Genomic DNA, 24,105 nt, shown 5'->3' on the forward strand with positions numbered 1-24,105 from the left:
TGAAAGCGCCTGCGCCTCGTTCGTACTCTCCTAGCAAGTGCCATCCGTGTAACACCACGTATATACGCGAGCCAGTCTGACGCCGACACTCGTAACGCTATGACGACGTCACACCGTTGACATCTAACACGGATATCTCATTGTCCTGGGGATAGCATCGTGCCAAGTCAACTCCGCACCCCCTCACCCCCATCTATCTCGGGTTCTCCCTTATTTTATGAATGAAAAGTTGTCTCCCCCGGTGTAAAACAATTTTTCATTCGATCGCGACCCAAAAACCCAACGAATTCCACCGAAAACTCCAATTTCGCGGACACAGATCATCCCTTATACCCCTCATCCTCAGTGAAGTGATGTGAAGTTGTTAATGAATGGAGTGAGACACCTAATTTTGTGAGTGGAAAATATCGTCCGTCGCCTAATACTCCCCGCGACTTTTTTTTTTTACCAATGTCGGCGGAACTGAGGGAATTTTACTGACGCGTTACATGTCCATCTCGCGTCTCAACCCTTCGGAAAATCTGTCCGGTTGCCGCTCACACGGGGCCAAGGGCGAGAAATTTGGTGCACGCGGTGCAACATCACAAACCGACCAATCGCTTTTGCGCCAATTCTCCCTGTCTCTCTCTGTCTCTCACTCTCTCCCCCGCGTATCCATTCCAGCTGGTAAGGATTTATCTCGTTCATCCACTGCGCGTGCTGGCGTACCTCCATCTAGAGCTTACCCTATGGTATCTGTCGTCATTGTTCCGTAGTGTGGAACACAGAAAATACGGATTTTCGATTGATAAGAGCCGAGAGGGGGGGAATGAGGGATTGTTTCGAAACACTGGGGTTTCTCTTGGATGTGATTAATTGTTGAAATTATTAGATTTTTTCGCAACAGGTTATTTAATTAAAAAATACGTCGTTTTTAATTTAATTTAATTACTGTTCTGTTCACGAGAATATTGACGAATTCCTGATGTCTAGAGGAGCTTCAGAATTTAATTAGAATCATAACAAAACTTGATGCATTTAATCCAGAAAAAAAAGATTGATTTATACTTTGAACACAAAAAAAAATACGCGAAGTCGAATTTTTTCCTTTGGTTTAATTCAGTAATAAGTTTCACAACCCCTCAAGGACCTCCCTCAACCCTCCCGACACCCTCGTTAACCAGAATTATCCCGAATAAGGGGGAAAGAATCTAATTCAATGAAATTTTAATTTCCATAGTAAAATTACATTCTCTTTTTTAATTCTTCATCAACACGTCTATTTACCCGCTGTACAGAGAGAGAATGAGTGGAGTTGACAGGTTGAGTAGGTCATTTACGACCCCTTAGCCGTGGAGAATATCCCTCATTAAACATTTATCTCTCAGCTCCAAAATTCGCTCCAAGTATTTCCATCTCGGAATTCTCAAGCGAAGACAAAGAACCGAGTGATAAAGAACGAAGAGAAATCGTTTCCTCCTAATCCCAAAGTAACCATTCCCAGCATTTGCTCTTTAACCCTCACCAGTACCAGCACTAATGACAATCGTAGTTCAAGTATTCACCTCTGCTGGTATATTCTACCCCTCTCGGTGCAGCACTTTTACGTCCACTATTTCTCGAGTCTCTCGTCGATTTTAAACGTTGCAAAGAATATATAGAAAATTAAGTGGACCAATCTCTTGCCATTTCTCTCCTTATCTCAGCGCGTAGGAGGATACGAGGGGAGTGAGTGGATTCTGTAAACAATTGTTTACCTGTGAAAAGTACTAAACTCAATTTAACGACACTTTTACTGAAATTTGCCTCATACGTCTCGCCTCTCTTCTTCACCCAACTCGCCAGAGTTTCCATGAGATAGTGAAGACACTGTTATGTTCACTAGTTCAACAAGCTGGGATAAACTTTCAGGGTGCCCTGTCCATGAAACTTTTAGGTTTCATTTCAGAATAAATTGTTCTTCTCTGTTGAGTTAAAGAAAAATTGCTGATTGATTTAAATTTCAGTCGCGTTTTATTTTGGCGAGATTTGGGACATTCAGAGGAATGTCTCATTATGCAGATCAAGATTTTATTGTTCAAGAAAATGAATTTCAGGCGATAAAAAATTAATCTGGGAGTCTCAGGGAAAAAATATAAAAATTGCTAATAAGAAAGAAATTCCAGTGAATTTGTATTAATTTTGTTGGGGATAAATTAATCAATCTTCTTGAATATTCAGGGAATTCACTGACCCTTTCATTAATTAATTTAATAGTGGACATTCGGGTAGTTGGTTTTCTTAACTTTAAAAATCCTAAAATGATATTCCAATGTTAAATTTATTTGCGACAAGCGAATTATTCATTTAATACCACTCGAGCATTTTCATAACAGTCATAAAAATAATTTTAAACTCCGCAAAACTTCACTTGAACCAGTGGTTGCCAACTATTTACGGAGTATTTTCCCCATCCCCTGAAATTGTTCACCACTGTATACATTCTATACCTTCGAAATCTCCCAAACAATTTTCAATTGATTAATTATCTCCCTATGCATAACAATTTTCGTCTAGCACACCAGAAAGAAATTGCGCCCCGAGGGTGAATGAAGTGACTATAAAGAAAAAAGTCACCCAGAATAAGCCGATAAATTTTTGGTGGTATAGAGGGAGAGAGAGAGACAGAGAGAGAGCAACGTGAATAAATCTCAAAGGACAGGTTTAGTGGAGATAAAACGTTGAAAAAAGAATACTCAGAATGTACAAGAACCGGTGAAAACGTTGAGGTGAATTAACTTGGCTCGAGTGAAGTGAAAATCCACCAGTGAAACCTGGTGGGTTTGGAAACATTAAAAAAACAGAAGAGACGAACGAAAAATGGGAAAGAAAAACAGCAAACTCAAGCAAGACACTATCGATCGTCTGACCACAGATACCTATTGTAAGTCTACCGAATTTTCTTAATTAACATTTCTGAGCAAAACGTAACCTATTCATTGACATTCTTCTAAATGAAATAAATATTTGTTCCCTCCAAATAAGGCCAGAGTGGGATTAATCAATTAAATAATTAACTAAATGAGTAAAAATCGATGAAAATTTTGTTTTCATTATTTAAAATCACTTGTAAAAAAACAATTATTCGCAAATTTATTTACAATATTTTAAATAAGAGTCTTATCACGAACGATGTCCCCAGTGGAATTGTTCCTTTCAGAAAAGCCTTGTTCAGTTCAAATAAACAATTTCAGTAGTTTAACTCAACGTTTGAGCAACAGAAAAATATGAATTGCTACGTTTTACTACCTTGATACCTGAATTCATCCACAAACAGGCACTATTCCACCCTCACCCCCTGCACAACCACTCGACTCCGAAAAAAGCTCTCGCAAGATGCGTTTAACCCATTGAAAAAGTTAAATTCCCCGTTTACCACAATTTCCATTCGTCATTGTTGAAAAAAAAATTCGTCTCATCCCTAAAATATCTTAAACATTCTCCACTCACATCCACCAAATACCATTTATTTCATTTCACATAGTTTCATCAAATCAGAAGTATAACCCGAGTTGCGATTTTCCCTCCACATGTTTTCCCGAGTATATTTGACTTCCCAGCCGCAATTCCCTTTATTGGTTTCACGTTCCCCACGTTTCGCAATATCACAAAAATACCCTCAATTCCAGAGGTACACAGAACAATGACGCCATACAGCCAGGTATAATTTACTCCTCGCGTTGAAAACTTTCCGAGTGAACTCCACACGTATTTCCAGTCCCCCGATGTTTCCCCATATGCGACCGTTTTCGATATTCAGCCGATGAATCGCGTTACGTACACCCGGAAAACGAGGGGTAAAAAAAAATTCGGATAAATAAAAACTTGCAGTTTCAGTAATAAAAAGTGCCACTTCAGGAATAAAACATGGCCACCCCATCCCCGATGAAGAATAAAAAAATAAAAAATAGACAATCCACGATGGGTTATCATTTGTCGGTGAATTTTATACTCTCAATGAATCGATTGTTACCATTCAATTAATATCGGGGAGAATTTATTCCTAAATATTTAATTTAACTGTCCAGGTGCTAACCGCACTTCATATACTCGACCTGAGAGAAAAAATAATCATTATCGCACCACTAGAAATATTTTTTTAATACAAATTTATGTGTTAATGGATATTGTAGACCTTTTCCTGGAAATTTCTAGTAACTCTGCACTGAAATTCATAATAATTCGAGATAATGTAGTGGATATAGAGCCACTACCGTGAATACAACTTCCATATACACAAATTTGTGTATGGTTCGAGTTTCTGAAGGGACAGTGGGGTGAAATAAGAATGGATTGTCTCTCGGGGAGTGTAATAGCGCTTGGGAGACAGACACGAGGGATAAAACGAAGGGAATAGGTGGGAGACTTCAAGGAGAAATAAAAGCATTGGGGATATTTCGTGTAATTCTTCCGGTTGACCTATGCCAACTTGAGTCGAATGAAATCGCCAAACATGTAGCGAAAGAATTTGGCGGGCAAGGTCGATTTATCTTCCGAAATTTAGAGGAAAAATCCTGAAAAAAATCGCAGAGAGAGAGAAAAGTACGGGAAATTCCTTGGAAAAATTCGGGTGAAAATTCTACTGAAGCACTGCATACACAAAAAAGTGCTGCAGTATTGCAGTACTAATTATTAAAGTCACCCGGACGGATCGCACAATTTTTTATATTGAAACTTTTAATTATAAATTTTCTATGACTGTTTAAAATTATGTCTCAATTAGCCAACGGACATAGGACACTTAGAAATGGTCATTATAACGTGAAAAATATTATTTAATTTCAAATCAAATCGATATCCTCCTACACTTATTTAAATCTGAAGAAAAATTCTCTGAGTCAAGTAGTAATACCACATATTGGTCAGGCATTACTTGTCCTGTAAATTCCGCGTTATTAATTATCAAAAAAATTCCAGTTGCGTTATGAAGCTCTTGGAAGTTCTGTTCCATCAATTTTAAACAAAAAATCTCGACTTCAACGGTAGTGGATCGGTGGAGGGAAAGGGGGAGCAGCCTCGAGGTACAATTTCACGGGTTTTCCCCTCTCAACACGTGCGTCTGACTGGCGACAACGGGCCCCTTGTATACAAACACAAATGCCGGTGAATGGTCTCAATGCACCTAGAATTGACATTGTTGCATAGAACCCGACTGGATTACGTGTAAAATTCATTTGACAAAGGCGAGAACAGAGAACTCCCCCGGTGTCTATCACCGCAGCCCAAGGGAGGAGGCAATCCATACACACGACCAAAGCCTTTTATTATTCATTCCCATTCACTTTACCGTCCGGTCTGTCTACTGTACCTTGACGAGTAGCCGATCAATGCCTCAACGCATTACCGTGGGGTTCTATCGCGAGAGGGAAAATATTGATTTCACGGAGGAGTGAATCACTCTGTCTCATTCGGAGAAATGAAAAAATTAATTCCTGTGTCCGAGTCTTTCGAGGTATTTGAGAAAAACAATTTTTACCCAATTTTCACTAATTAAATACGACACTCGTCAATGGGAGATAATTTCTGAGACTATTATTTATTTAAATATTACTTGATTTGACTTATTGCCTTGGGATTTACGTTTTCATTGAATAATTAAAGGAAAATTACAATTTAATTAAATAATATTCCGAATTTTCCAGTTTCGTTATCCCGGAGCCCCTCCCTTTCATGTGATTTCCATTCCATTGTTCCTCATTTGCTTCCAGAAAATTCTCACCGCATCAAAATGATATGCAACAGCCAGGCAAATTAACTTTACATTCACCCCTTCTAATTACCATTTCGCACAATATTCTCATTACCACAAATTCCTCATCCCGCCTTAATTTCGAACTTCCCTCGCACTTTCCGCACTACTCCGTGATTTTTCCCTCCTGGAGAAAAGCCACAGTACTAAAGTTCGATATCATGTATATTCAGGCTCATTATATTATCATTTAATCCACTTTGGCTCGTTCCGCGGATACCCCCTAGCATCCCCATGCACCTTGACTTCCGGACCAATGGGGGGAGGCCTTGGGATCTACCAAGAGTACCAGAAAGCATGGATCTGCCATTATCGTGTGCAAATGTACAGTCAAATCGTCTCACATTTATGTAATAAGAGATCTATTTTTTTCGTATTTCTTACTGAATTATTAAAATTCATTTAAATCCTCTAAACGCAAAAATATTTTACCAAAAAAATTTATTAACAAAATTGTTCTAAACTGAAACTAATGGCGTGAACGTATATTCTCTAGTCCACGTAATTTCGCCCTATGAGCCCTCGATCAATATGCCATATAGCACTCATCGTGTAATCCAATTATCCTTTTTGAGGTGCCCCTGGACGTCGGCATTTCATCATTTCACATCGACCAGTGAAAAATATTCAACCACTCCCCCCTCCCTCTCCTCAAAGTATATTATTTATAAATCTTCTACCAGATATCTCGCACCACCGGAAGTAATGGCAAAGTTGTTTCAACAGTTCCAACTATTTTCATGTTTATAACACTCGCAAATTCATGGGTTGATACTATCTAGTCTACACGTATACGCGAGACTCACGTGTGCAGTTGAGTAATGGTGGTACAGGGCGATCCGATGACAAGGAAAACAAACAGCCATTCAGGCGTTTACACTGTCAAGTTGATGAGAGTCAGGGAATCCTAATTGTTCGATTCGGGTAACACCGGCTCGACGAAGTGCATTGCGATGTTGTTTCTCATTTGGAATTTAATTGGGACAATTTTGGATCGAAGGGAGACTGTCATGGTGAGGGTCAACATGTTGGCAGGAAAGGAGGGGAGTGATTTTTTTTTTGAGTTAAAATTTATTGAATGGAGATGAGGATGAGGGACTAATTGGGTTTGTTAATTGCAGTCAAGTTCACTCGGGGATTAGGGGCTCAAGCTGCTGTGGTAATTGTTTGCCATTTTTGTTGGGGATCTGGAGTGGATCAATTTGGGTTTTTTAACGTTTCGCTTGAAAAGTACTGAATGAATAGCACTTGAAAAATAGTAAATGCATCAATTAAAATAGTTTTCGGTACGTGAGGAAACGCTATGAATTTTCCTGTTGAAATAAACAGAAAAAATTGATTTTCTGATTTTTTTATTTTTCCTGGGTTCAATTATTTCTTATTCCCTTGATGGGAATTCGTAGGGCCGTGTCCTGCGGCTTTTCAGCGATCCTCGAGTGACCAATAAAATGTTAAATCGATTGGAAATTGTAAAGAGCTATGGTAGCATTTTTTTTTCTTTCTCAATTTGTAAGAATCATTTTTATAGATAACAGAGCGCTCCCGGAGTTTCGAAATGGTGGAGCCGGAAATTTAGGGGCGACGGGGGGAATTGGTTTTGTTAATTGGACTGAAACTCAACTCTACAGAGCAACTGCAATTTCAAGTTCCGCTGATAATTGTCCCGCCCATTCAAACTGGTAAAAAAAAATCAAATTTCATGGACAGTTGACTTGTAATTTGCAGACGAGTGTCATTGAATTAATTTTTCCCAAAATTCAGTGGAATTCTCACTTTTTAAGCAATGCCCTCCCCTCCTGGAACTCCCACTCAAAAAAATCAATATGTCACAGGGAATAAGATGGTGTTTACAATTAATAACCCAAAAGTGAATCAATAAATTTTTTACCTCTAAAAAAATTCAAGGGTTTTTCCCAGTTTTTTAAGTCATAAAAAATTCCTTCTGAATTTTTCTTTCGATGTAAAACTTATCGCAACGGTTTTCCCATACTAAGAACCCACCCAACTTCCTTCGCCCCGGGCCTTTCCGACCATTTGTCACCTCCTTCATAAGAATTCACCGGGTGTACAATAAACTTGTTAAATTTATTTTTCTCTTCAAGGAAAAAAAAAACACGAAAGACGTGATATTTCATTCAAAAACTTTTCGATGTGAACTCACTCTCCCGACTATTTTTTCCGAAGCTCCCGGTTCGGACTGTCGATCGCTCCCCCACGATCGGATAATTAGAGCATCGAAATGCAGTCATTCAACGAAAGCCGATGAAACGTCCAGTTATCACTAGTTTTCCCAATCGAATATCCGTCGATAGAGTCAGTGATTCGAGGGAATGGTCGCACAATAATTACCGAAGAATCGGTCGAGATTGAAAAGTTGACTTCGTTTACCTAACCATCGCGGGCCCTCCCCCCACCCATGGATACACATCATTCGAGGGTTAATATCCGTTCAGAAGACAATTCCAAGTTGGAGTTTACCCCGGGAGACGGTATCTCTGAAGGAGAGACGAGGGTTGAGTGAAATCGCTTGTTTCAGGTTTATTGGACTGCGCGGAGCCATTTTTTTAAAGAAAAATCTCGCTGCTGTGACTAAAAATTTTACTAATAATTTTTTCCCACCCACAAGACTATAAAAATCATAAAATAATTGTAAAATTCAAGTAAAAATCAATTCCCTCAATTTCTAATGCACCGAAAATTCAATTGAAATTTTTTAACCCAAATAAAAAATATTTCAAATTGATAAAATCACAACCGCTCCATTCCCCGTCATTTTTCTGATTTGTTACAACGTCGCGCTGTTTCGCAGAGAAAAATAATGGAACGACTCACCCCGACTCTGCCTCTTTGATTCACCGGAAGATGAGAATTCAGTTACCGAGTTGATTCTACTCCGACTGTCACAGGAAATCTATTGCACCGCTCTTGATTCAATTTTTCATTGTTTATTGTCTCAACAAGTCTGGGGATTTCGAATGAACCGAGAGATCTCGTAAAATCGTCTCGATCGTTTAGACACACCCCCCTGAAAAAACCGATAAACTTATTCTCCGAGAATCCATCGGAACGAACTCATCACTTGAGAAATCAGAGCAACCTGTTTATTTGCCTCACCTATCTCTTAAAAGCCACAGCCCTCGCGTGCATGAGAAATTTATCGCCCGTCAATGCATAACATATTACTTCGAAGAATTTACGACCTTCACCCCACAAATTCCACTTCCTCTTCTATTTTTATTTTCTAGATGATCCGCGAGTGAAATTTTCCCCACGTTGCCAGACATTGAACGATAAATATTTATAAATCGCTTTCATCCGAATCACTTAATAAACAATTACTGTTTTGTCACTTGACATTATGTCATTGCTATTTGGAACTAAATAGGAAATAGAATAAAATTAAATTGTAAATATTTAGTGTAAAAAAATAATTAGGAAAAATAAACGTTTTCAACATTCCAAAAGCTCGACAAAATATCAGAATGAAATGAACAGTGGTGAGAGGGTGAGAGTAAAATCGCTGGATAATGGAAGACGAGGGAGTTGGGAAGGGCGGACGTGTAAACACCCCAAGGAACGAGCTTTTAAGCTTTCATAGGAGAGAGGGCCAAGGATTTCAATGTGGGTGCGGAGGGAAACTCCATCGGCGATTTCACCATTCAAAAAATCCACCTGCCATTCAACATTTCACACCCTTTCCCTTCTTTCCTCACCAGAAGAAGTGAAACCCCTTATCTTTATCTGAAGGCACGCGAGCAATTGACAAAAAATAAATTAATAAAAAAATGATAGTACTTTTAATTTACACGTGAAAAATCAGGAATTATATCCTCTAATGGATTTTGCGAAAAATGGATTTCGATTGTACCTCATCCCAATGACCGATTTCGAAGATCTGTCGGCAGTGAGTACAAACAGGCGAAAAGATAAATGTGAAAACCCGAGGAATGAAGTTTTTCTGGTGGTGAATTTCTCTTGTTACCCCCGTTTCCCGGTAAAACTTCACTACAAAACTATCTGCGAAAGTTTGAAAATTGTGAACTGCGAGAGGATCGTCGACGGATGGTGTGAAGAGAAGTGAAAGCTCTCTCGAATTTTCAAAGTGCAACGGAAAGAGTCGGGCCACATGCAACTGCGTTACCTCGCGTGGCCAAAATTCCATTTCCCCCCTATTCATAGTTTGGTGTAACCTCTTGAGAAAGATCAGGAAGGACTCGAAGATTTTATCAAGGGGTCTGGCCTCCTTCGAATCCACTCTCGGAGGATCAAAGGATTTCTTTTAATACCGAGAAAGAGTGCGGGGAGTTGAATGTTTTTCTTGTGCACGGCCGTCCGCATCTCCGGTGGAATTCTTTTGCGATTGTGTGATCCAATTTCCATCTACGGAAAAATTATGAGAGCGGGCTTTTTTCAAAGCGAATGCTGGGGTAATCAGATACCCGTGATGATTCTCATCCTTGAGAATACGGAGTGATGAAAAATCTGGAAAAACTTTGAAATGGGAGAGGGAAACTTAGCTTTCACCAGCTCAGGGGATGTTGTCGTATACTCGGAGAAACGACGCCATTGGACGAAATTGGAATTTTGGTAGGATATTTTCTTATTCACGCGTCTCCACATTTCCCTCCAAAGCTGCTAATTTACCCAGATATTTTCACGGTAATTAAGTAATAATTGATCCATAACATTTGAAAAATTAATTTCCACGATTTTGATATCGCTGGCGGATTAAATTTCCAGCAGGAAAAAAACTTTAGGTAAAAATTAGACCGTCAGGTGGCAAAACGAGGGACTAATATTAGTTCTATCCCAAAAATTAACCCCAACTTTAATTTCTCCAAAAGTGGTTAATTGTCATTTCGTTTAATGTTTCCCCCTCCAGAGTTCCAATTTTTATCCAAAATTTCTTTCAGTACACCCGCAATTATCATGGCAATTCAGAGGCTTCATAATGAATACAACTCCGGCTTGACTCCAATCACAATAAATAACAGTAAATAATTTTTAAATTAATGTGTATTGATTTTTAATTGTAATTTTTGTCTGCGGATATCAAATATCTGACACAGAAATTAAATCTCCCCAGTTAATACCAACGTTAATAAACAGAAGCACTGATTGTACGGTTACCCCCGAACGTGGGGTAAAAAAACACTGTTCGAGCTTACAAATGAGAGATAGAGTTGGAGAAAGGAATGTGGAGACGCGTGATCAGTGGCATTCTGGTCTAGTTTTTTTTTCTCCCGCTGGTACCACTTCTTGACGACCTAATTTTATCTCATAATCCGGCACACGCTCGCCCACAGTGTCCTACATTCTTTCGTTCCTACCCACATTGGCTCAATCTACCCTACCCCCACCCCCTCCCCCGTGGAATCCCCGCCAAATACACCAATGGTCCATGTTTGCTCTTCCTCCCATTGTCAAAAGTTTTCCCTTCTGTGTCTTTTATTCTGTCTCTCAACTCCAGCGAGAGAAACCGCTTAATCGTCCCGGGACATCCGCCATCCATGACTCGGTACAATGTCCTGTACCGTACGAGTAATAAATGATTCCTCGACTTAATTTTAACGTTGATAAAGTACTGAAAAATATCAGAGAAAAAAATCCCAGAAAAATATTGATTTCTCTTGTGAAATTCTGTGTAAACTTTTCGAAAGTTCCGGATGATCCATAAAGTGCGCAATAACTGGAGTTAATTAATCGTACGGAATTAATGAATTATAACGAGGGTAATATTGTGGTGAAGGGGGGCGGGTGAATGGTCCTTCATTAAAGGTAACATGGTAACCACTGGTGCATGTGGTGAAGTGGGCTTCATTGGGGTTACACGGGTATAAACTATTGGTCGATCTGCTTCGCGTGAATTCAACATGTCGTTGGAAATTAATTTATTGACCGCACCCGTGTCGTTAAATCGACAGTGGTGGGGGAAAAAAAATTTATAGGCAATTTTGGGGAATGAGTTTTTGAAGGATTAAATGTTGGATAAAGGGGTTGAACTGGCTCATGTAATTTCTTTGGACGATTGAAATGTTACGGAGTTTTTACGACATAAATATACAATAGTATAAATTTCTCCTCAATATTTTTGGACGCCATGAAATTTTATCTGTCATTTACCCATATGAATTCATAAAAAAAACTCGAAGCGATTCTCAACCAAAATTGCCAGAGTCAATGATTTAATTTTAAAGTCCCCTCGAGAGCAATTAAAACTTTTTTTTTCAATATTCAACTGGACGTGAAAAATTGAATTTTCCTGTTTCACTGCCCTGCCTCATCCCTTAAATTAATTACTACCTCCAAACCTGAATTCTCAATTTCACCCCCATATCCAGGTACTTAAATAAACCCCAGCCCTTTTGGAAACTCGACTGGGCATATCCAACAATATTATTCGCTCATGTAAATGAAGCATTAACTCATACCATTTGCAATTGGATTATCACGTCCAAGAGGTTTTACGAGTTATGGAACAGCTATTTTCCGAGCCCCACTCTCTCACCAAGAATGTCATATAATATTCTGTGGACCCAGCGGGGATCCAAAGTTCTTGCTCATTATTGTAAAATACATGACATCGTTTATTTGACAAAAATATGAAAAATAATATTTCAAAGAACCTACAAAAATACTACTCATATATATCGCGTATAAATTTGGAAAATTTATTTAATTGGTCCAGATTGTACACAGATATTGTTCACCTACTGGAATTAAAAAAATAATTTTGTTCAAAAAGAAATTCCAGGAGGGGAATTGCAAAATCGATATCGCGTTCCATTTTCCCCTCACTTTCTATCGAATTTTCCTCCTCTCCTGTGTCACTCAAAGCCCGCCATGTTTTCTGATGAATTCAGCTTCCCTCCCCCACCCGTCAATCAAAAAACCGATAGAATAAGAGAGTAATCGATGAAATTAATTAAAATAAATCACCGGAATATTAATATGGCTGCATGCACAACGAATGGAGGGGGTTGGTAGCATTGGTGAAATGTAGGGAGAGATATTTCAGCAGTTGAAGAGTAAAATATTTGAGACAGCCATAGGGGAGGCGGTTAGAATGCAGAATGAAAGACATAATGAAATTTCCTTCCGCCACGTAAAATCGAGGACAACAGGGAGTTTTCATAGTGGCTGGGCATAACCAGCATTCTACGTCTCTTCGAGATTTTTCTATTTCGGTTGGATACACCTGAGGACCGTAAACCCTTTTGGTGGACGAGTCAAGAGGACAGTGGAGTTGCACGATACGAGGGACACGAGGAGATGATACGAAATGTCGTGGTATTCAGTGAAGTACAGGGGGATTAATCCCTTTTTCGAGGTACAGCTGCCGTAGGTTTTCGGCCATAATTTCCGGTGTAATTCCTGGAAATTTCACCTATAACACTCTAATTTCCAGAATATTCTCCAGTGAAAACTCGCTTACAACAAAAATTATTTCAATCTCCCCATTCATCATTAATTAATAACGTTTTTGTTTCTAAAAAAATTCACAATTTCATTCTATAAATGAATTAAATTTGTTGTAACGTGGCCTTGAATATTCATAACTCAATTAAAAATTCGGATAAGACGAAAGTATCTTCCTCTGTATTCCCAAAAATTATCACATTAATTAACTGCAATTAATTTCTTGAACTTAATGAACGCATATAATAATTGAGGGGGAATTAGTATTAAGCCATTTCCCTCTTCACCCTCATCTTCCTCGAATGTACAGCCATCACCCCCGATATATATATAATCTACACGACTATATGAATGGAAACGAGGTATATCCCAGGTAAATGGTGCATGTATCGCCCGAGGTATCTCCGACCGCCGATATCCAACTCCTCCGCATCCCCCTCACCACCTCCCTGACCAAAATGGCCGGGTAGTTCTGAATACCAGCTCTCGATACTGAATTACCCAGAAAGGCACCACGTCGAGAGGATCCCGAATATCCTTATCGAAGGGGGCATCAGATGAAGTCAATTCTGAAGAGAAGATTGAGGATCCACGATGTTAAATGGATTGTCATTATGTCGATTTACCCGGTGGTGAATCATTGGGGTAGTTGATGAGATAAAGATATCTCCTTGCACGAGAGTCGGTGGGAATCGATGCGCCGTAGTAGTTTGTAAAGAACGTAATTCAACGTTACGACCCGGATCACATTGAAAATCATCTTCAAATGCGTATCGAGGGGGTGATATTACGGGGGATTTAATTATGAGACCAGCGGAACGAGTGAGAACGAAAATTGTGGAATTCAACAAAGGGGGTGGATCGGAGGAATCTCGAGCCAAGAATTTCATTCAAACTTTCCGGGGAAATTGAAGAAAAATTTGAAATCGATTACTGGGAAGACTCGCGGGGATTCCCGTCAAGTGGAAAGGGCCTTCAAGGTCAGACGAGCAAACAACTGGGAATTTCAACGATTTAATAATTATTAGATTAATGAATTTACTCATGAGAAAATGTTCGAGTAATATTTTCGACTGCTGTATGGAAATAATTGATAAATAAATTATAATTTGCTTTCATTGATTTGTTTTTTTTTTTTTGTTACGATTCAAGTTCTCGAATGAGTCAAGCTGTTCATTTCTCCGTCGAGCTCATTTCTCTTTCTCTACAATTCCATATTCCCAGCGAGTAGTCGAAGACATTGAACAAGTGGCCATTGAGAACACGGCGAATCTCCTTGATTAAAAGGCATTTCATATTAAATTCTTCAGTGTAAAATTTTTTTCCTCTCATTTTTGATGAGCCACTGGTGGATATTCATGCCACCTTTGTGCGTTTTTTTTTTCCGAGATGTTGAATTATTACAAAGAATTTTATGTAAATACGGCTTTACCGATTCCGCCGAGGGCGTGCGAACACTCTCGAGGATATTTGCATTCAAGAATATTTTTCCTTCGCTCCCAGTGAAGCGAGATTAGATGGAGCTCAGGATATGGTGTGCAGGGGAAACCCCACTGAAATGTGTCAATGTCGATTTTATCATGGAAAGAAGAACAGAGAATATTCAGATATATTTATTTATGCTTTATTCCCCCCCTCGCATTTGTGTATTTCTCGAGAAATGGGATTGAAATTCTACTGAGCTCACTGGGGACATCTATATTGGCTTATAAACACATGTGACTTTCCACATTGCCGGAAAATACGGTGGTTGTAAAAACATTTTTATGGCTGATCACTGGCTAAACTCAGAGCTAAGAAAAATGAAATTTTCCATGATCCTTCAGGATCGCAAACAGTTGGCTCACTCACCCAATCTATCCACAATGTATATCCCATATATTCCAGCTGGCTCCTGATTTCGGACAAGTGAATGTATCCATTTTTATCCCCCACCCCCTCACCCAGAAATTTCGCCAAGAGAAATTCATTTTTTATCGCGAAATGGAAAGACGAGGAAACAGTGAAGAAATTTGTTCTCGACTAATCAGTTTCGGCCTCGACGTAGAAGTTTCCAATGAGTTGTGAGTGAGGTATGGCTCGGTGATTCTAGGGGATGGGGGTGAAAAAAAAAAAGTTGCCCAGTCTTGGGGACTCAGCGGAGAGACTGGGAAACGGAGCTGAACTCCAGTGACGACGCTACGTCGTCAGCTGAAATTTCGCAAAACCCCTGGCATTTTAAATTCAATTTTTAGTTGAGGAAGTCGTGGGAGTGAGTTGTGAGGGATATGTTCTGATTCGGAAAATTAAACTCCCGGAAAAAAAAAGCCAGCGTTAGTTTAAAATTTGTTTTCCGCATTAACATTCACAAGAAATAATTGAATCCAATGGATTTCTCGAGCTAATTAAATTACGTCCGTGACAGTTTGCGCAATTTCAGTTTCAATTTTAATTGCAATTATTAGATATTGTAAATCTTCATAGTTTAGACTGGTAATTATTTAAATATCTCTTCGACGTATTTGTCTTCAGCGCCATTTGAAAATTTTTCCACTCTCCGCGGTTTCCAGCAATTAAATATCGATATATATCGAACTATTTCTCTCCGAATATTTTCCCAATTTACCGATAGACAACTGTACAGCCAATTCGTTCAACCCAGTGGATTCAGGGGAATATGGATCACACTTTAGATTAGCTAACGATTTATCCAGAAATTGAATGGGACTGCACTAGTTCCATTTTCACACAAACGAGAATTCTCGTTATAACGCGGTAGAATAGTCGCCCAAAGTCGCCTCAAGCGATTCATCAAGCGCATCCTCTTGTCTGGGTTCACCAAGTTGGCTGGGGGTATCTGGATGACGAATGTAACACACCGAGGTGGGTAAAGCTCGTTGGTTGCGAGACCGTTGGTCACGCGACGGAAGTCACGAGCCTCCGGGTGCATGTGCGGTGAAGCCGACCCTCTGGCACTAGCCAATTCTCCCTCCCTCCCTCCCGCCACCCCATGTCGCCATAGGAAATTGCAGGAGAGACGTGAAATGGCCGTTGCCGATGCACCTCAACTTGTCGAATGTTTAAAAAATTTAGTCATTCATGTCTCAAGTAGATTCCCTCAACCACCAAAATTTCGTGATTTACCCCAGCCGTTCAGCCACAACTTGTTTATCCATTCACGTGATGCTGCAACAACTCACGTAAACTCATAAAAGTTTGCGTGACCTTTTCAAAATGTATTTTCACCGGCTAGTATTATAAATAAACTCCCGGTAGATTTTTCCCTCCTGGGGGTAGTGGGAAAAAGGGCAGGACGACTGAATTATCATATAAACCACAAAGTTTTGTCATTTACCCGGAAACAAAGTTGATTTTATATTCGTGACAGAGGGCGTCGAGGTACTGGCCTTCTGTGGCCATCACCAGTGTGCCAGAGGTGGAAATTGAAATATTTACAGGACACGGAGGGAGAAATATCCTATAAAATAACATCCTGATATTCTCCCTTCCATTCTACAACGAGAATTTTTCCCCGAAATTTCTCTCCCTGTCCGGCCGGCTGAACGAGGGTTGGAAATATCCCGGGGACATTAAAATTGATTATCCCATAATTATAGTTTTCAGTTTTTTGATTCATTTTTTAATGGCACAGGACACGCAGGGGTTAGACTGTTATTTTCTAAGAGGAAGAATTGAACTGAAATTTATATTCTCGTTAAACTTTTCTTGACGTTTTAATTTTCAATTTTTAATATGTTTTAAATTAATTTCGATTAATTCCTTCGTTACGCTGAAACAAAGGAAATCCTCTATTTATTACTGCACTATTTGATGAATCAATCGCCCGCGTAATTAACGAAAAAAAAATGTTTCTCGCCCCGTTGTATTACCGGTTGCAATTTACACCCCCACGAGCCTCGCCCAAAATTCAAATATGTTAAATTACCTCCACAAATATCAACTCCAGAACAAACAAAGTAACAATTAACTCCAACCTAAACCCCTCGTCCTTGGGAAATTTGTTTAACCAACTCACCGAAGATTAACTTCGGGAGAATGCGCCTGCAGACAAATGGTACCAATTTCGATGATATCTTCCCACTTCAGCACACAAATATCATCCTCAGCCGTTTCAAGGGAGACATTTGATAAGATTATATGTACCATAACGCATCTGTGCAAGAGGATTGCATCCATATACCATTTACCATTGGGGCCTCCAACTTTCAGCAATTTCTGAGGGGCAATAGTTGAAACAACTGCGATAACCGTCTTTCCGGTCCTCTCCATCCCCTCCCACCTTCTACACCCCCCCCCCAACCACCAAGCAGTTGGTAAAAGAAACTTTAGCCACTTTGACGTCGTCATAAATTACCCTGCACCAATGCCGGCAACCTGATAATTCCCAGGCTCCTTTTACTATCTTGAGGAAATTTAATTAACAGAAGCGAAGTACAAGGGTTTCCAGCCGACGGTGTAACAACAGGAAGAGTTTGGGGGATGAAGCGCGAAAGCTGGTTTTATTCGGGTTGACTCAACCCTGAAACACAAGTGGCCAATCTACGGTAAATCTGTTAGACCCGGGTAAATCCCATTGGCTCAGTGCCCTAAATCATGTTTTATCTGTGTTTATCATCGCCATTTTCTCAACAAGAGGGGTTGCACTTACCCTGAGGAGAATATTCCGCAGAAATTATTACCGTGATGTGAAAATTTAGATTTTATTTTGGATATTTTACCCGTTAAATTCAATCAAAGTGACGATAGACGGAAAATGAGGAATTTTCATTGAATTTTAATTAACGTTCATCCCACATTACGAATATAAATTCCCACTTCGGTTCGTTTCGATCGTTAATGATTCCTCGTTCATTGAATTATAAATTAAACAGATGATATTCTCGCATTCGGGTACCTCCGGCTACAGATCACTCAGCATTGTGGTTAACCGCATTACCGGCTGATGAGCTTGAGTTCGTAATTAGCAATCAATCTGATCAAAGGAGATATCATCAGAAGTAATGGAAATCGTGAATTGTTCAGGTCGATTGTGGTATTAACGGATCAATTATTCGGAGTATTGATAATGGGCATATGATTGAGCCTCGTAAATACCGAGTCGATTATTTTATCAATATCAATCCATCAGCCGTGAAAAAATTTTAATAAATTTATAAATATTTAAAACACCTCCCAAACATTTATGAATATTATTGATAAATTTAAAAACTGTCCAGAGTCGCTCTAAATAATGTATAATACGATATGAATAGTAATAATTTTTTCCGTGAGACTGGTTCACTAAAAAAAAACTTAAATATTTTCACAAAATGGTCTCAAACTTCCGACCAATCCCCCGATTCCAATTACAAACTTATCAATGAAAAATTGATACTTCTCGGGTCCTTGATATCCGGAAAAATGGGGGTCTATCAGCCCGACGAAAGTGGGTTATCAAGAGCTCACTCGGAAAATTCACCCGAGTGAGAGAAAGAAAAATTCGTCGGGGATTTTCACTCTATATCCAAATCCCCCCTTCCCCAAATCGAATCAATCAATCGGTGGAAAGATACAATAATTTTTGTCATTCCCCCTTTGCCCTGAGAAAACAAAGCGAGCCGAGTAGTCGTCTCCATTTAACCAAAGAGCTTTTCGTGTTTCCTCTAATTTTCAAAGCCGATCAAAGGCCCACCCCCTCCCCCCTATTCGTGGTGAGCTTCAACTTTGACAAGGGGCAGAGATTAAAGTAAAGAGAGGGATGAGCATCAGTGAATCAGAGGTCACGCGATAACTTTCGGGTCGAGCTGTACGTCAGGGACAATTACACCCTTTCTCCTTGTTTCTTTTTATTTTCCTTCCTTTAGATCCTGTCGAGGCCCTTTTGTCGCAACTCGTTTAGCTCTCCGGTGCTTTTGTCCAGGTCGTTCCTTTTAAACTTGCAAATTTCCCTTTTTTTTTTTTCTCCCTACCCTTCCCCTCACGACTCGTTCGCCCCTTGTTATTCATCAGGGCAACTGCTAAGCTATTTTTTTCACCTCATTTCGCCCAGACGTATTAACACCCATAATTAATCAGGTTATTTTAATTTCTTTACAGTCACGGAAAAGGAAATCCGACAGTGGTAAGTCCATTTACGAGGAAAAATTCATTAAATTTTTCTGTACATTTTTTTTTTTTTGATGCGCTACTGTTTAATTCCAGGCACAAAGGATTTCTCAAGGACTGCCCCGACGGTCTTCTCACTGAACAGGTACTATCTGAGGATTTAAAGATTATGCAAGCTCTGGGGCTTTACGGAGACCACTGTTGTACTTTCATCATTTTTGTTTCGCTCTTATCGCCTTGTTACAGGGATTTATCAGGATCTACAAGCAGTTCTTTCCACAGGGCGATCCCTCCAAGTTTGCATCGCTCGTTTTTAGGGTTTTTGATGAGAATAACGTGAGTTTTTGACGAATCTTCAATTTAATATATCTTATATGAAGTATCAGAAGTTCGTACACCCAATAAAACACACCCAATTTGCATAAAAAAATATAAAAAGTACTACTTGTGTAATGGACTATTTTAAAAATTAATTTGATTGAAAATCAGTGGTGTTCCCCTGAGGATGACCTTTGAGGCAGGCTTTTAAAGCTCTCATCCGAATCGACAATTAATTTTTTTATCAATTTGTTCTCACCATAAATCACTGTTTTAATATTTACAGGACGGTTCGATAGAGTTTGAGGAGTTCATTAGAGCCCTATCAGTAACGTCAAGAGGAAATCTCGACGAAAAATTACACTGTGAGTAGAAAATCTAATTTCCCAAAAAAATATAAGAGCTACAAAAATTTGGATAAAAATTAGACCTCTAGAGGGCGAAACTTGGGAGTAAATGACAATCAACCACTTTTTGGGTAAAGTTTTGTTGGAAAAATTAGACTTGAGAGACTAATTTTTCTAATAAAACTGACCTTCGTCCCTCGTTTCACCCCCTGGAGGTCTAATTATTACCTAATATTTCTTTTTGCTTAATATAAAAAAATTAAAATACTTGAAAATAAATACTTTTCGTACAAGTGTTGAAAAGAATATTCCCAACAAATCGCTCAGGCAAATATCACAAAGAACAAAAAGCCCACAAAAATTCCTGTCGGATTTTTCTCAGTGTTGAATCACCACCCGCGGTACACCGCATCGGCACCCCCACCCCTCGGATCCCATAATAAAAAAATAACACAGTGAAAAACGCGAGAATTCTCTTTTGTTTATATTTCTACATCGAAAAGAGCCAACAATCGCCGTGAGGTGTGAAACAAACGAGCCAGATAAAAAAAAAGCAAATGTGTGACTTTAAAAAAAAACCACCGGCTCTGGCACGTGTGAATTTAATTAATCGATAGGAATTCACGAAACGGTACACAGTAACAGCAAACAATTCGATCCGCACTCCACTGAATGCTGATAAATAAAAACATCTAACACGAGACAATAGACGAGAGTAATGTTTACATTGATGGGTTTTAACGCTTTGGATTAATGTAAAATATGGTACGGCATTGCACATAAAATTTCGCTGCATCGCGGTGAGTGAATAAAACGATTGGGAAATTCATTGCACTGCACAGACATTGAAAATCTCGTGTAACAACAAATATCGGAAGTGAATGCATTTGTTGGGACGCATCGGCCGAAAAATATTGACTCTCGTAAAATTTCAGAATTTTATTTTGTATTGAATGAGATAAATCTCAGATTTAAAAAAATATCTGGGTTTTTTGATGCGATTAATTGACTGAGGAAAAATCCCAAAAATTTTTAAGACGATATTAGTACTCATTCCCATTTTCCCTCGGGCACAACCGAAATTTTTATTAAAATCGCCTCCTATCAACTGACCACACCTACTTTCACGACTTATTACAGGGGCATTTCGACTGTACGACGTCGATAACGATGGCTTTATCACACGAGAAGAAATGTATAACATCGTGGATGCGATATATCAGATGGTGGTGAGTTTTAGTCGATTTCCTGAAAACTCTACAATTCCCCTCCCCCCGTCGCAGTTCTCCTCGTGACGATTACAGAGCTTTAAAGCCCCGTCAACCGGGTGGGGGGTAACGAATAGCCGGCCGTGAAATAGTGCGCGGGCGGGAATAGCTTTTCAGTCTGTACTTGAAAAGGTGAGTTTTTTTTCCTTCACCTTTCGATGGAGGTGATTAAAAGGTAAAGAAAAGAAACATCCATTAAAAAAAAAAATACTTTTGCCGAAGAATTATTTGACGACTGCAGGTACAACAATGCGGAGAGTAAAATTTCTATAAAAATTTTCTCGCTGGCACTTTTTTAAAATTTATCCTAATGTTAATATATATTTTGGACGAGAGGGCGAAACGTGAGACAAAAGGTCAATCAAGCTCTTTTCAGGTGAATTTTTGATAAAACTAATCTTCATGCCTCGTTTCACCCCCGGGTGTGTGAATTTTCACCTAAAATTTCTTTCCGTGTTGATTTTTTACGGAAAATTTCTATCCTTTCAACTATCCCGACGGCACCACACGGGAGAATACCCCAACAAAGTACTAAAACTCCACATCATGTACTTTCTCACATATAAATGCCAAGTTTGTTGATTAAAGTGGAATTTCACGTTTACGTTTAAGTTTGCAATAACGCTGGATGCGGTACGACGGTTTTTGTGGTAGGGGTGAGGGGGGGGGGTTAGAGGGCGGAGGGGTTGGGGATAGACTGAGAGGTGGAGAGGGCTGAGGTAAGTGAGTAAAATACCAGCGGCAATCCGCAGATGGCCAAGCCAAAGACACGTACAAGTTGTTGGGTTATATACATTGGCTCGAGAAGTGAGCAAATAACCCCTTGAGACGTGAACCGACGCTCCAGTGATATAGCGGGTGCATTCTGGTGTACGACAGTCTCGGGTATCTGATTCAAAGTTAAATATTTCGATGATAAAGTTGGGTATATCTGCGGATTGAAATGGCTGAGGGACTTGAAAAGATTGATCGTCCGGAATGATTTAATGCAGTCGCGAGTGAGTTTTAGGTTCAACCGAGAAAACTGGATTTTTTAAACTCTTCATTAAGCTGGTCGAGGGTTTTCAGTAATGGAATCCATAAATCTTATTCGTTGAGAAGTTTGGTTTAAGGATGAAAGGAGAAATTATTTTTTTAATTGAATTTTTCTATTTTTAAATTCGTGAAAAATCATTGGAATCAGAATCTTATTAATTTTATTAAATTTTTTTACGAGAATCGAGATAGAAATGAAAATAATTAATGGATAATTCTAGTGACAGTCACGTAAATGAAATTTCACCCCTGCGTGAGCATCTCCAGAATATATCTTTTATCACAGATAAAAAAAATTTCCAAGAAATTGGCGCTCAAAGAACCGAGAAAAATGCGGTCGTGCATGAAGACGGCTTAGTTTACCCGTATTCTCCTGCCTCGTCAATAAACTTCTCAACCAATAAAGATTTCCGGGGATCAAGTGCCCCATCCCCCTCCCCACCCATAAGAATAATTTCCCCCAATGCAATCACTCCCGACAAATCCCACCTCTCAAATAATATTTCAGGGTCAGCAGCCACACGCAGAGGACGAGAATACGCCGCAGAAGAGGGTAGACAAGATATTCGATCAAATGGATAAAAATCACGACGACAGGCTGACACTCGATGAATTCCGTGAGGGTAGCAAAGCCGATCCAAGAATCGTCCAGGCACTGTCACTGGGTGGAGAGTAGCCCATATCAAACCCCACAAGCCCTCAGAGTGGGAAAATATAACTGATGAATTTTCTCTCACCTCACCCTCCCCATTTATCAACGAAATACCTGACTTATCGATGCAGTTACACAGCTGGAAATACTATTCAACATTTCGATAACAACGTTCCCATGAATTTTATAATGGACTGATATGACATTACGGGTGGTGAACAAAATTCCCATTGGAATAAATCTTGTTAAGTGTGAGTAGAAGAGGTGCCCTTTGTGAATGGCACCTGGAAACCCGCCAGCGTGGGAAGTAGGGGGTGGAATAAGAGGGTGGTTTCACCCATCAAATGCTGTTACTACTTTTGGGTTAAACCAGCACGTATTCCCGGGTATTTGTGAAATTCTCGTGTAGATGAGGCGAACGAGTCAAGAAAAAGAAGAAAAAAAATTAACAAACGATACAGAAAAAAATAATAAAGAGAGAAAAAAAAGAGGGAAAACGAATGAGTCAGAAGGTGGAAGGGAGAGAAAAGAATTGGGGGGGTATCTACGACGAGTCAGCCCACTTGAAATGGTCGGCCTATATAGATATATATCGATAACGTCCGGCCCGAGATTAAACTAACAAAATATATATATGATATAAGTTTTAAAACAAGTTTTTTGCGACCACGCGATGACCGAGTTTTAAGCTCTCTCTCCGCACGATATTTTACCCCTCAACAGTTACTCAATCCCTCCCCCCCCCCTTATCCCATACCCGGAGTGACGGATTTAATGGAGATTATGAATAATTATCGGAGTCGTTTTTTTAGCGCACAAAATGATCTAAATATTTTTAATGTTATTGGTATTAGATTAAATTTTTCAACGTGTTGAGAAAATTTTCTCATGTTGATCTGAATGTATATCCGTAATAGCGTGTACTGGTGAGCCATTGATTATGTATTATTGGAGGAGAAGTGATGATGAAGGAGATGAGGAAAAAAAAATACTGGGAAAGGAGGAAAAAAAGGGAACGAGAGAAAGGGAGAATGAAATGAACTGCAATGTCAGAGAGAAAATGAGTTTGGATCTCTCGATGTCTGGGTTGAGATTGAAATCTGGGATTGAAATGTCGGAGAATATTTTCCGGACGGCTTTCAGCATTTCTCGGATATTTTGTCGATTGTCAGTCGAGATTATCGTGATGTTTTTCGGGGATTTAACGGTTTTTAA

At 39.3% G+C, this 24,105-nt stretch overlaps 1 protein-coding gene across 2 annotated transcripts; it reads left to right on the top strand.

The window, feature by feature from the left end:
• Nucleotides 1-86: 86 nt before the first annotated feature.
• On the top strand, nt 87-23,398 carry LOC135167223 (frequenin-2). Of its 2 annotated transcripts, none has more exons than XM_064130196.1 (8): nt 87-393; nt 2,536-2,902; nt 19,262-19,286; nt 19,367-19,415; nt 19,517-19,606; nt 19,875-19,953; nt 21,076-21,164; nt 22,747-23,398. In XM_064130196.1, the coding sequence occupies exons 2-8, from the start codon at nt 2,839-2,841 to the stop codon at nt 22,912-22,914; spliced, it is 564 nt and encodes a 187-aa protein (XP_063986266.1). In that variant the 5' UTR covers nt 87-393; nt 2,536-2,838; the 3' UTR covers nt 22,915-23,398. The 2 variants fall into 2 exon arrangements, with proteins under 2 accessions (XP_063986266.1, XP_063986267.1); XM_064130197.1 differs by having other exon boundaries at nt 2,629-2,902.
• The last annotated feature ends 707 nt before the right edge of the window (nt 23,399-24,105 follow it).

The sequence above is a fragment of the Diachasmimorpha longicaudata genome, chromosome 11, assembly GCF_034640455.1.
Source record: "Diachasmimorpha longicaudata isolate KC_UGA_2023 chromosome 11, iyDiaLong2, whole genome shotgun sequence".
Lineage (NCBI taxonomy): Eukaryota > Metazoa > Arthropoda > Insecta > Hymenoptera > Braconidae > Diachasmimorpha > Diachasmimorpha longicaudata.

What these genes read in the sequence shown, in the direction of transcription:
- LOC135167223 (XM_064130196.1), top strand. Translation starts at nt 2,839, where the DNA reads ATGGGAAAGAAAAACAGCAAACTCAAGCAAGACACTATCGATCGTCTG. An exon ending in GAAAAGGAAATCCGACAGTG is followed by an intron (nt 19,287 to 19,366) that starts GTAAGTCCATTT and finishes GTTTAATTCCAG; the next exon opens with GCACAAAGGATTTCTCAAGG. An exon ending in GGGTTTTTGATGAGAATAAC is followed by an intron (nt 19,607 to 19,874) that starts GTGAGTTTTTGA and finishes TAATATTTACAG; the next exon opens with GACGGTTCGATAGAGTTTGA.